This window comes from Stenella coeruleoalba (genome assembly GCF_951394435.1).
Source record: "Stenella coeruleoalba genome assembly, chromosome: 10".
Classification (NCBI taxonomy): Eukaryota; Metazoa; Chordata; class Mammalia; order Artiodactyla; family Delphinidae; genus Stenella; species Stenella coeruleoalba.
Genome location: NC_137156.1, coordinates 77,812,877 through 77,826,697, shown reverse-complemented (window position 1 = coordinate 77,826,697; position 13,821 = coordinate 77,812,877). Strand labels below are relative to the sequence as shown.

Here is a 13,821-nt window from a genome sequence, read left to right as displayed (position 1 = left end):
GCGGCCTTGCTCTTCCGGATGCTACGGGGTTGTCCTTAGGCGGCAGGAGCTCTCTCCCGACCTCCGACGCCAGCCAAGGCGAGCTCGTTGTTTTTGCATAAATTAATATTTCCCCATTAACAAGTTCCCCCCTCCAAACGCGGCGCCCGCGTCCATGCGCCACATCCTAATGAGGTAATTATCATTTGCGCGTGTTCGCGGCTGGCGCCGGCTCCGTGGGTAATGGCAGTTTATTAGCACGATGCCCAGCTCGGCTGCAGAGGGCTAAGGGATACTTCGGCGACTAGACGGACACCCGGGGGCCCTTTGGGGCGGCGAGTCCGGGACCCCCTGCCCTTTCCGCATCCCCTAAACCTGTAGGCCCCCAAAGTTGTGAATCACGTACGGAACTCTGCCTGGGTTTGGGCTCCCCCCCCCTTTTTTTTCCACCGGCAAAACCATCACGATTCCTCCCCCTCCCCCTCCCGTCTCTTCCCTCCTTGCCGATTCGCGAACCGCTCGCACTTTCCCGAGGGGAGCGCGGGCGCCAGTTGCCTCCTTTTAAAGTTTGAGGGGCGGTGGCGGCGGCGGCCGGCAGGCGCGGTGGAACACAGGGGCCGCTACAGGAGCCGCGCCGCCGCCCATGTCATTCCACTTCAAGTGACTTCATGTGATGTCAGCTGAATGTAAAAGACAGTGATCTCACGCGGAGGGGAAGATGTTTGCCATCAAAATGTGACAGAGGAGACAGGCTGCATGGCTCGGAACGCATCTCCTTGGCGGTGGGGGAAAGAGGTAAATGCGAGGTGGCTCTCCTCGTGCTCTTTAACTTTGCCCCTTCGCTCTCCAGCTCCCAGCACGCGTGGCGGAGGCCGGGGTCCAGGGAGCGGCTCGGGGGGTTAATTTGAGGCTCTTTTCTTTCTTTCTTTTTCTCCCTCTCTCTTTTTCCTCTGTAAACCCTCCCCCTTTCTCCCCCTTTCAAAGTCCCAGGGCAGGGGATGGTGGGTTCCTTTGCGCGCCGGGTTAATGGGCGGTAATTTGGTACCCTTGGGTGCACTTTGTTCTGCCCCTGTTCATTTGAATGCAAATGGGTGACCTGGACCCTACAAGGTGCTTATTAAATTGCGGTTTCCCTCCCTGCCTTTTCTGGAATGCAGACCTAGTGGAGAGAGGCTGCGCCCTGGCCCAGTCCGATACGGCTCAGCTCGGCGAGCCATGGCAAGCTCGGCTTCCCTGGAGACCATGGTGCCCCCGGCCTGCCCGCGCGCTGGAGCGTCGCCGGCCACTTCCAAGACGCTGGCCTTCTCCATCGAGCGCATCATGGCTAAGACGTCGGAGCCCCGTGCGCCCTTTGAGCCCCGACCCGGGGCACTGGAGGCGGACGGCGGCCAGGGCAAGAAATTGCTCAACCTCTGCTCACCGCTGCCCTGTATGATCCCCCTCCAGCCCCTAGGCTACGAGGTGCCGTCCAAGACGCTGCTCAGTTACTCTGAGCTCTGGAAAAGCAGCCTCCGGGCGGGCGGCGGCGGCGGAGGAGGAGGCGGCGGCGGCGGCGGCGGCGGGGGGGCCCCGGTGTGCGGCGCCAGCGGCTTGTGCAAAACCAACTGTGGCGTGTGCTGCAAGGCCGAGCTGGGCCTGGCGCCGTCTGCGCTACCCGCGGGCAGGGTCATCAAGCCGCAGGTCATCAACCAGGCAGTGGGGCTTCCGGCCAGCGGCTCGCTCTACTACTTCAACTACCTGGACTCTGCCGCGTACCCGCCGTCTGAGCTCCTGGGCGGCCACCTCTTCCCGTCCGGCCTCCTCAACGCACAGGCCCCCGCTGCCCTGGCTGCGCACCCCAAGCTCTTTTTGCTGGAGAACGCCAAGTTGGCCGGCCTGGCCTCAGACAAGTTCCCCCATCCGGCCCCCTATGCCCATAAGGAGCGCCTGCCCGCGCCACTGGAGCAGGTGCTGAAGGAGAACTCAGCCCTGACCGCCGAGCGCGGCGGCGTCAAGGGCCACAGCAAGCTGCCTGGGGGCTCCGCGGACGGCAAGCCCAAAAACTTCACCTGTGAGGTGTGCGGCAAGGTGAGGCCCGGGGTCCGCGGGGGCCGGGACGGGTGAGCAGTGGCGGCTGCTTCCCTGGGGGGCAGCCTGGACGGCCCCTTTCTCGAATCTGGGAGCGCCCCAGTAGCTGTCTACTCGAATTGGGGGCACAGCTGGGCCTCAGTTTCCTATTCTGTAAAATGGGGATGCCTTTGTCAGCGGCCACATGGGACTGGCACGAGCAGCCAGTGGGTTGGGAAGCTCTTTGCAAAATGAAAAGGGCTCTGGTTTCCGAAGGGGGTTTTTGGTTGGGGGAGGTAGGTTGTGCCCTCCCCAGGCTGACTCCGGACTCTCAGGACAGACACGCCACAAGGCCCCCTTGTGTGCTTCCGTAGGTATTTAACGCTCACTATAACCTCACCCGCCACATGCCGGTCCACACCGGAGCCAGACCGTTCGTGTGCAAAGTCTGCGGCAAAGGCTTCCGCCAGGCCAGCACGCTCTGCAGACACAAAATTATCCACACCCAGGTACGTGGCCCCCGGGTCCGACCCGACCCGTACCCAACACCCGGAGACTGAGCGACGGCGTTGGGGAGAGGATGACCAAGGGATCCCCTAATAACCCCCACCAGGGGCCCCTGTCCCTTCAAGGTGCCCCTTCCAGGAGCACCCGAGGTGGCTTCTCCCGGCCGGGGCCTCAGCCTCACGGTGCACACGCCCCTCTCCGCAGGAAAAGCCGCATAAATGCAACCAGTGCGGCAAAGCCTTCAACCGCAGCTCCACGCTCAACACACACATTCGCATCCACGCGGGCTACAAGCCCTTCGTCTGTGAATTTTGCGGCAAAGGCTTTCACCAAAAAGGTAACGTGCGGGGCAAGGCCCTCTCCTCACCTCCCCTCGGGACTCGGCGGGTCACCGCTAGCGGGAAGGCAAAGAAGGATCCGGAGAGAGGGAGCGCGAGAGCCGCAGGCTCCGGCGCAGCATTTCTTTGGAATCGGGTTGTGCAGGGTTTGGGTGGAAGCTCTCCGGGCCGGGTTAGTAGACCTCGCTGGACTCAGTCTGGTTGCACGGGGAGACTCCGAATTTGGGAGGTGGGAAGGGAGGAAGGAAGGGGCAGAGGGAAAGGAAGTAGGAGAAATACAAGGTATTGCGCTATAGAGAAAGCGTCCCTTTGTAGCCGGGACTCTCTTCTGAAATGAAAAAAAAAAAAAAAAAATCGAGGCGTAATCCACCTCCCGGGAAAGGTTTAGGCTGGGGGAAACCGCTGCTGTCTCCAGGACACTCCGCTTGGATTTTCCAAGGCACTTTCGGATATCCAAGTGGTAGTTAGCGGACCAGAGGGAGTAACTTTTAAAATGAGAAGAAAAATAATAACAAGGGACGAAGCCCGGGTTCATGCGAATTTCTTCGAGCGAGGCAGCGGCCGGGAGAAGGACCCCATGCGTCTCTGGGCAGCGCAAAAGTTTCCGGGCCGGCGGAGCACAGCGGGAGGGACGCTGTGTGGGCCTCAGGCCCCGGCGGGGCTGGGACGCGGGTCGGCTACGCGGGACTCGGCCCTCCATCCGGTAGTGAGAGCCCCGGGCTTGACGCGTACGAAGTTTGACAACTTCTTCACTCGGAGAGGTCGCGCCCGCCTAGCCAAGCGTCGCCTTCTTTGCGCGGGCACCTGAGCCAACCCCGGGACACCCGGCCCCTCCCCGTCCCACTTCATTCCCACCCCCCTTTTTGTTTTTGGTCTCCTGTAGGGAACTACAAGAACCACAAGCTGACCCACAGCGGCGAGAAGCAGTACAAATGCACCATCTGCAACAAGGCCTTCCACCAGGTCTACAACCTGACTTTCCACATGCACACCCACAACGACAAGAAGCCTTTCACGTGCGCCACTTGCGGCAAAGGGTTTTGCAGAAACTTTGACTTAAAGAAACACGTGCGCAAACTCCACGACAGCGGGGGTCCCACCACCCCCTGCACAAAGGACCTGACTCGGACAGTGCAGAGCTGAGAGCTACTGCCTCGCCCTCCCTTCCGGCCCTATCCAACCCCCAAACAGATCACACGTATAAACTTATTTCTAAAATTAAAAGAAAGGAGAAAAAAAAAAAGCTATAGCAGAAAGGCTAAAATCTATTTATCGAAACCAGCATATTTTTGGAAAGCTAAACGTTTCCTCGATGACTGGCAGCAAACGCCTGGCTCCCACCTTTATATATTCGGGAAACATTTAAACCCAGTGCGCCGAAACGTATTTAATTCCAGGCCTCGGCTTCTCCTCGGGCGGCGGGTTTTAACACCAGGCTGTCACGTGAACGTCCCGGAAGAGCGCGGCGCCCCCAGCCATCTTTATACAGCCATGTAAATCCTCCTGTACACACGAACACGGAATATATACATATATAACTCAATAAACAGAATCATTAGTGCGTCTTTTCTTCCCCCCCCCCCCGCCCGCCCTCGCCGCGAGTCAGCTCACACACCCCAAAGAAGGAAAAGGAAATAGGCGTTTATAGCGTTTCCCGGCCCAAATGCGACTTCCTCTGGGGCACTGGGACCAGGGAAAGGCCAAACCGTTGCTCGTGCGGCGCTAGCGTGTACATATGCCCCAGGAACCAAGGCTCAAAGGCCTTCACCGGCCCCTACGTTGTACCAAGTTTTTATTTGGTAACTGTTCTGACCGAGGGATTCTGGGTGTTGCCTTATTTGGGTGAGAAAATTGCAAAAAGAAGGGGTTAAAAGGGGCTGGATGTCGGAAAGCAGGTTTTGGGTGCGTGTCCTGGAGCAAAGAGTCGCGCCGCACCGCACCGGGGTAAACGGCCAGGGCGCTGCTCCGCCGGGGCGCTTCTGGGCACATCCCCTTCTCTGGGTGACCTAAGGGGAGCCACTCTTCCACCCAATCGTTCCTGGCGGCCAAGTGTCCCAGCCTGTCCGGACCTCTGGGGCTCTCCGGCCCGCGTTGTGGTCTGGGGCCGGCCTCCGGGGGCGTGCGCCCTGCCGCGGGAGGGCGCACCCGGGCTCCCGCAGCTCGCCGCCGCCGCAGCCCCCGGCGTCTTGATTACGGCGCAGTTAGCCCATTTCCTGAATAGCCATCTCCGCCGCCGAGCACGCTGATGAAATGGTCTCACGCTTGCTTTCTAAGTAATGACCCAAATTAAGAGAGAAAACAGAGACCCTTCAAACAGCATTACATTAATCATCTAATCATTCCCAGGAGGGGGCCGGCCGCCGCCGCCCCGTTTGATCCGAATCTGGATAATCAAGAGCTCGGATTACTGGCTCGGCGCGCCGGGCCTTCTCCCGCTCCCCCACCCCTAATATTCGCGCCGCGATTCAGCCCACGTTTTCTGGAACAATGTTCCCCAGCGCCGGGAGGAAATGTGGAGCGGGGCCGGTGAGTGCGCTTCCACGCAGCCTCGCCATTGCAAGGGCTAGGGCGGCGGCGTCTGGGCGCTGATCCCACGCGGACTTCCACTGCAGGTGGAGGCTATTGGGAGAGATGGTTAATGCAAAGGGAAATCTCCAAGTAACTCTGAAAGTGACTCGAGTGAGGTTTATCCCAACGCCCGGTATACAGTAGGCGCTCAGTGCTGCTTGCGCAAGGGGCTCCCATCATCAAAGAAGCTCGCATTTCCCGAGCGCTTGCTCCACGCCAGACACTCAAAGCACATTCTTTGGAATATTCACAACCCGCAAGCTGGGGATGATTATTCCCACCTTGTGGAAGGACGGAGAAACTGAGGACAAGATAAAAGCTAAATGACATGCCTCGGGTCACAGGAAAAGGTAGGGTCAGGGTTCGAAGTCTAGGCTTTTAGAAAACTCAAACTGCCTTCAGTCCTCGTCGGTGGAGGAGGAATATCCCGATTGGGACTCGGGCAAAGACATGCGGCTGCTGGGTGGACGCTCCGTCCAGGTCACAGCCAAAGGTTGGTCCCCACCCCCAGCCCAGTTCGCACACCCATTGCGCGGGGAAGGAGAATTGTCGATTTTGTTTGCACAGAGGACAGCGACAGCTTCCTCAGGCTGTCGCGGGGGTATTTTTAGTACCTCCGATTCAGAAATAGGAACGTGTACATTAGAATTCCATTTCCTGAAAGGAGAGCGTCCTCGTTTTTTTTGTATTCCTCTCCCCCTCCCAAGTCTGGGAAGACGCAGCCAGGGGAGGGGGGGCGAGGAAGCGAGGAGGAATTTAAATGTTAGCTCGTTCTGGCTGCATTTCGCTGAGGGGAGATTGGGACCCAGAGCGATATGCAGATTTAACTCCGAAATCTCGGTGGATGCCACAAACCCCAGGAAACCCCACAATGGGCAAGGAGGACTTGGCGGCTAAAGATATGGAAATAGCGCCTTGCTCTTCCCAGACATCTATCCCCAGGGGGCTTGCGGGCTGGTTCGAAGAGTCCGCTCCTTTCCTAGTTATCTTACTAGGTTTGATTAGCCCCGCCTCAGAGACACACACCCCTCCCCCTTTCTGGGAGCTGCTGGGTGCCCTCCGACAGTTGTCTCAACCCAAAATCCTTTACTTCTTGCGTCTCTGAAAGGATCCTTGGTAGATGCGCTTCTTGGAGGCCAGACAATGGCCGGGGCAGGCCCACCTTCTTCCTAAACAGTTCCAGAACTTTGGGCAAGGGGCAGACACAACAAAATTTAGTGCAAAAGCATCCTCTTGGGGAATTCTTAGACAATTGCGTTAAAAAGTTGGCCTGCGTATGGGAATCGTGATTCACTACTCCTCTTTCTCTTTAAGAAGAAAAGATAAATAAAAAATAGATGGGACACTCCCATGCAGGGAAATAACTTTCTAACCATCAAGTAAGAGAACCTTCTCTGAGGAACTTCTTCTGTAATGTTTTCACAGGAGAAAGACTAAAAGGGTTGCCCATCTCATAAACCGGAGAAATTTATTTCCAGGTGACAGTCCTGAAGAGGGTTGAAGATCCCATGCTTGCAAACGACAGCAAATGAAATAAAACCAAAGCGTGGGGGAGGAGGCATTTCCCTCCTGGACTGCTCATTTCTGTCTGCCGTCGGGGAGAGGTAAGGAACCGGGGCTCTGAGCTGAACCTGGGCAGAGTTACTGGAATACTCCAACCTCCTTGAGCTTGTTTCCTCCTAACCGATTGTTCCTTAACCCTCACACCAGCGCCTGTCAATCGCTCTCACCTGAGAAGGTGTTATTTCACATCTGGTGGTAATTGTAGATAAACAGAGCCCCTCCCTATCTACAGGGCTTAGCTCGGCTTTCCCCAGGTTTGAAGTCCCTCCTCCTTGGGTTAAGATGTCTGCTTCCTTCAGCTGTGGGATTCAAGAAAGGATTCCTTCACCTGAAAAGTAGTGCGAAGAGAAAAGGAACCTTCTGTCTGAATGACTAAACACCTTTCACAGCCAGGGCAGGTTCTGACACCCACGCTAAGCCGTTGTAAGTAACCATCCTAACTGGGGTCCTTCTTAGTCATTTATTCCCCATGCATCGGAATTGATGGGTGAAAGGCTCTGTTTTCTGATATTTTTCCCCCTCTTAATATTAAACTGTTTGCATGACTCGTAGTTTCCATTATTAACAAATGACTTAAACAAGGTAGTCATCAGCCGCATATTAATATTCTAACCTTGATTAAATTGAAGAGGCCTCCCTTTAAAAATATTTTTAAAAAATCAAATTGCGGGGGAGGGGAATCCTGTCACAGACACAAAAAAGACTCCAATTATCTTTTCCCCTACAAGATGTTTGTTCTGTCCATGACTGCTCACACTTCAGCAATCTTGCCAGCAAGACTCAAAAAAAAAAAAAAAAAAACCCTCCTTCTTCCAAAGCCACAGCCTTGTACATAACAGATTGTACAGTCCTATTGCCTTAGGCGGGTAAGAGGTTCCTCTCTGCTAAGAGCGACACAGAGAAGTTGCCAGCAGCATCCAGACGCATTTTGGGGGGCACTGGGCTCGCTCTTGCCTCGGCTGCAGAAGTGTGCCCGTAAGGTCCCCATTTTGCTGTTTGGCTCTTAAGAGGATAGGGAGCCGCCTGAGCCAGGCCCAAGAATCACAGCAACAAGGCATCCAGGTGTGCAGGTGGTGAATGAGCTGGGGGGGAGGGGAGGGCCCGAATAACGGTGAGGGTTAGTTGGGGGGTGCTGCCAAAGAGAGGACAGGAGTCTTGAGAAAATGCTGGGAAATAAACAACCTCGAGGCAGCTGCGTTGCCCTTTTCCCTGCACTTCCCTCTGAAACGTCTGAGCAACCAGTTTGCTCCTAGAAACATGTTAATTGCCAACGGAGCTCATTAAGGCATGCACATGCAAAACACAGCAAGAAAGATTAAATGGACAAAAGCGCAATAATGAACTGTCAACAATCGGGCCCATCTACGCGACCAGGATCACTCAAGAATGAGGCATTTAGAGGCAACAAAGGATTGTCTGAGACAGGAAGAAAAGACGACCTAGACTTTTGTTTAGTCAACACAATTGATTACAAATGAGAGATTAACAGGATAGCTTCAGATTTTTTTAAAAAGAGGCAGAAAAGAAAAGTCCAATTAAGTCCACCGAATGTTAACTACATTGCGTTCCATGCCTAGCCCCAAAGAAATTCTCATTAAACCATCCCTGGCGATCCCTTTTGGAAAGTAATTTGTCTCCCTGATGGAGCAGAGAAAGAGAATCGTGTAAAAGAAAGCGTTAGTTCTTGGCGCAATGAGCTTAGGAGACACACTAGAAAGAGCCAAAGGGGGAGTTAATGAGCATCTGACAAACTGCTTGGATTCAGGCCTAGAGAACAGCGATGAAAAGATGAAATTGGCCAACAACTATTCTTTATATCAAACATAAAAAGGCCAATCTGAAATGGGGCTGCTCAAAACTGGTTGAAAGTACATAGCCCAAGAAAAGGGAGCCACAGCCAGGCCCCTTGGTGGACACTGGACAGAAAGAGACAGAACTCAACCAGCCAAGAGCTAGGAAATAGGCAGAAAGATGGCAAACTCCAGCCACCGGCCCCACGCCTTTGGAGGTGCTGGTCTGAAGCTCTTGGTGCCCACCGCCTACCCTCTGAAGGTTACTTTCGTGAGGGAAAAATGTATCAGGCTAGCCTTTGAGGATTCCCTAAAGGTTCTGGTAATCTGGTCATTAACTCCTGGCATTCTTCAAACTCTTCCTTTCTCTTCTAGAATCATAGCCAGGGTTACCATATGTCACTAATTCGCATCCAGTTCTTCTATTCTCCCTCCTAGTGACCATTCAAAATCCTCACCCCCAGGTGACTGCCTTCCTAATTCTGCACAGAGCACAGAGGTGGCAGGATCATCATACACAGATTTGTGGACCAGGTGATGAATTATTTAAATCATTAAGTTATTTGAATTATTTCTTATAGTTCACCTGGCTTTAAGAGTCCGGCTCATTTTAACACTTTCTTTTTTTGAAGTAAGTAGGTCAATGTATTTGTCTCTTTGAGACACATTACATCTTAATTAAACATAAACATCCAGGCATCCTAGCAGCAGAAGTGTTTGGGGTTCTCGTACACTCCGTGTCCAGTAGAGCCAGGTAAAGAGAATCTAAAGGTGTGATGGGGTTTCAACGTACTCCACCAGCTAAGGAACCCAGAACAAATTCTGTGGTTTCTTAACGCCTTATTTATTCCATCTTTGATGTGGGACTGATGCCATCTCAGATACTAGAGTGCAGCGCTGAAATCTTGATTCTAGGTTTTGTACTCTTACTCTCCAATCCTTGGTAACAGCTATCACATTTCTGAGGGCTTGGCTTGCACTTCGAGACTTTGCTCATGCTTCATGGAAAAAACGTCTCGGTGCCTAGAAGTAAAGAATGGGGAAGAAAAAGTATACCAAATCAAAATGAAAACAGTCATCCGAAGACTCGTTCTGGTTTTCAAAGCACGGAGGTGTTATACAATCTAGAAAGGTGGATTTCAGGAAACAGGGGAGAAAACAAGACTTTTCTGTTGGAGATCAATCGGAGTCTGATATAATTCGGTTTTTATCAAGGTATCCTGCCAAGGCCACTCGACCTGACACGCAATCTTTGCGGTTTCTCTCCTTTCTTTAATGTTTTTCAGTCCTGGGTCATTTTTGGAGCTCTTTTTTCTCCAAGAGTTTCAGTGTCCTCATTTTGCCCCCCAAAGTGGGTGGCGCTGAATTGCCTTGGGAAGGATAGCATTATTTATAAGGAGAAAGTCAAATGAGGGGTGAGGAGTCTGGCACCAGAACCGCTGAGTTCAAATCCTAGCTCAGGTGCTTATCAGGGGAAACTACCTTGTCTCTGTTTCTGCACCTGCAAACTAGGACTAGTTCCAAGCACACCTGAAACTAATATAATGTGTGTCAATTATACCTCAAAAAGAAAAAAAACCAGAATATCTATCTCACAAGGCTGTTATGAAGCTTAAATGAGTTAACACGTATAATTAGAACTTAGAATAGCACGTGGCACATACCTAGGATGTATAACAGAAGTTAGCGATGATTATTAGAAAAACTCAAGTAGTAAAACTTGAATACCGCACTTTATAAAGAAACTTTACCTGTGTTATCTTATTGACTCCTCATTACGTATTCATTAGGTAGGTTTTCTTAGCCCCATTTTAAAGAGGGGCAAACCAAGTTGCTGAGAGGGTATGACTTCCTTTAGTTCACACAGCTGGAAGGAGATGGAGTGGGGACTCATACTCAGATGATTCTGACTATGGGTCATGGTTCTAACGGGAGAGTGCACAAGAATTACGTAACATTTTTGCTAAAAATGCACCTGAACCCCATTTACTGAGGGGCTGGGTCAACAGATCTGCTCTGTAGCCCAGGAATCTGCATTTTAACCGGAAGCAGTTGGTTCCCAACTACACTTTAAGAAACACTGATTTAGCGTCCGTGTTCTTTCTGCCTCACGACGATGCTGCCTGTAAAAGATGAAACAACATCATCAGATCTTCATAAACTAATTAATACACTTGATCATTCATTCAAGAACTACGATGTGAACACGTCTAATGTGTCAGACACTATGCTGGGTGCAGGAGTTACAAGGAAGAGAATTCTGAGCATAGCCTCTGCCCTGGAGTTTATATAATAGAGTAGGGGGGAAAATCACATACAACAAAAATCCCCATATGATACTTGGTTGTGAAGATGAAATTGGGCATTCAATCCAGTCTGGGGTGGGGTGTGTAGTGGACATCTGTTATTTTTGCCAGCTGATCACCATTCTCCCTTCTGGTAACAACATCCAACCTTTCCTTTGGAGACGCCGGCCCCTTCCCCACTCTCCATCCATAAGGTTAAGGTGGGGCTAGTCCATCCCTCCATGGGGGGCATGTGACCCAGGCCTGGCCAATCAGAGCACAGCATCTTCTGGGCCACAGTGACTGGCTCAGGACTGGCCACCTGACCCAAACGGGGCAATAAAGGTTCTGCCCTGGCCTTAGGCTGACGCAGAAGCCTTTCCCGTGGGGTTCACGGGTGGGTCGAGCGCTCCTCTGGGGTCTGGTGTACGCATGTTACAATGTTAGGGAAGACCTTCCCGTACTGAAAGTATCAGAGGTGGAGAGGGAGAGCAATTGAAAGGCGGCACGAAAGACGCCATCGGACTGTGGTGTGATTGAAGCCTGAGGCCCAGGTGGACTTCATAGCTCTTTGCTCTAATATGGAGTCTCCCTGCTCGCCCTGTCTCTCCTGACGGACACTGGGCAGAAGAAAGAGAAGTCTGAGATGCCTCTCTAGAGGAAGTCACGCCTGCATTGAGTCTTCAGAGAGCAGGAGGTGTTAGCAACCGAAGAAACGGAGGCAGCGCTATCTCAAGCAGCCTACGTGAAAGTCCAGAGGTGAAAGAAACACGGTGAGTTGATGCAACCAGATGCGGTTGAGTACGGCTGGGATTAATATCACGAAGTGTGACTTTGAAACTTAGCTCTGCTTCTGAGCAGCTGTGAGAGTCTGGGGTGCAGTCTTGCCTTCTCTAAACCTCAGATTTCTCCTCAGCAAAATGGGCACCGTAGTAACACGGGCAGCTCTGGGTTGTTACGATGCAACGCAGTGCAGCTCGTCAGACACCTGATCCGTTGCAGGTGTTCAGGTAAAATGATTGTGATTATTATCACCGGGAGGCGAGGCACCTTAAGAGGGAGAGACTGGTCGGCACCGTAAATTTCCCACGTTGTCCAGTGGAGTGGTCTGCTGGAGCTAGAGCTGTCTTAGGGCAGAGATTGGTACGTTAGCACCCTGTCAGCATCTGCCTGACTGTTGCAGCCTGCCTATTTCTGAGTAAAGCAGGGAATGTAGATGAAATATCATAGACTTTGGCGTCCCATAGACCAGCTGCTTCTAATAACACTCACCAGCTGTGTGACCGTGGGTGCGCCGCTTAGCTGACACATCTTTAAATTCGTTAACCTTGAAGGGTTGTTAGAAGGGCTTAAATGAGATAATATGTGTAAGTGCCTGGCATAGTTAATGAGCAATAAATGATAGCTCTTTACTCTGACTCCTAATAACTACTACTACAGTCATCACCCTTCAGATCTCGAGATCCTTGGTGCAGGGTTCTTTAGCAAATAAAGTGCTATAAGCAGGACAAGGGCAGGGAGCGTCTGCTTTGTTCGATGCCGTGTGCCCGAATGCTTGACACATAGTAGGTACACTAAAATTAAGAGCTGGATATCAGCTTCCACTCCTCCCCATGGGCAGGGAGGTTACCCCGCTCCGTCTTCTGGGCAGCCACTGCCACTCTGATCTTGTAGCAATTCAGCCATCAAACGAATATTTATTGAAGGCCTGTTACGCGCCAGGCGTTGTGGTGGAGGTACTGCTGTGAACAAGACAGATTTTGGCCTTGTGGAGCTACACATCCTAATGGTGGGACACAGGTGATGAGCAAGGCAAGAAGCAGGAAACAAATTCACATTATGGTAAATGCCAGGAAAGAAAGAGAGTACCTCATAGGACATATGTGGGAGAAGTCTACTTGAAATAAGTGGTCGGTACCAGTCTAGGTAAAATTCAAGTCCCTCATGCACCCAAGAGCTAAGAGAAGCATCAATACAACTCGAGTCGGGCCCTGGAATTAACGCACTTGGACTTAATCACAAAGCTTCTCCTCCCCCACAGCTCCTAATTACCCACTGGTTGGTCCAGCTCAAATCTGCTTGGGACTCAGAAAAACGGTTTTTCAAAGTATGCTACAGAAAAGAAAAAGCACCCCTGGGCAGTGGGGTGCTGTAGGCCATTGACCCACATACCATTTTCCCACTGAATGGCACGGTAATTGATCAAAGTAAAAAAATTTATAGAAAGAGATCCTGCTGCCATGTTTTTAAAGCATGCGTTTCCCAGCCAAGTCTCCAGATGGAATCACCGAAGCGACACATCCTTGACTTAAATGTGACTGTTTAACAGTTATATTGGGTAGGCCATATTTTTCCAAAGGAGGTGGTTGCTTGTCTTAGGAACTTGAGACTCTTAACAGACTTTTGGGTGAGAGCTTTCCAGGATACCACTCTTTTTCTCTCACTTCCTGAAGGCACAGGAGTCAGAGACCTAGCTGTAGTGTCAGGAGAGGAGAGGAACAGTAGTGAACTGTTACATAGCTCATGGAACGATGAAGTTTGTAGGATGTCTTCATGACAGGGACTGCCACTGATGAACAGTTCATAAGCATCAGCATGGTTCTGTTGTTTGTTTTCACCTGACCATTGTCTACCTTCCCTCCTGGTTATCAGCCTTCTGATTTTGCTTTGAGGGAGCTGCCCTTCCCCACTGAACACAGATCACTGGAGTTGTGAAGAAGGCCGCCGCCCCCCCCCGCCCCGTGA

General features: G+C 52.1%; 1 protein-coding gene across 1 annotated transcript; it reads left to right on the top strand.

The window, feature by feature from the left end:
- The first annotated feature begins 680 nt into the window (after window positions 1-680).
- On the top strand, window positions 681-4,353 carry FEZF2 (FEZ family zinc finger 2). Its single transcript, XM_079935309.1, has 5 exons — window positions 681-774; window positions 1,137-2,046; window positions 2,400-2,534; window positions 2,737-2,869; window positions 3,754-4,353. The coding sequence occupies exons 2-5, from the start codon at window positions 1,195-1,197 to the stop codon at window positions 4,011-4,013; spliced, it is 1,380 nt and encodes a 459-aa protein (XP_079791435.1). The 5' UTR covers window positions 681-774; window positions 1,137-1,194; the 3' UTR covers window positions 4,014-4,353.
- The last annotated feature ends 9,468 nt before the right edge of the window (window positions 4,354-13,821 follow it).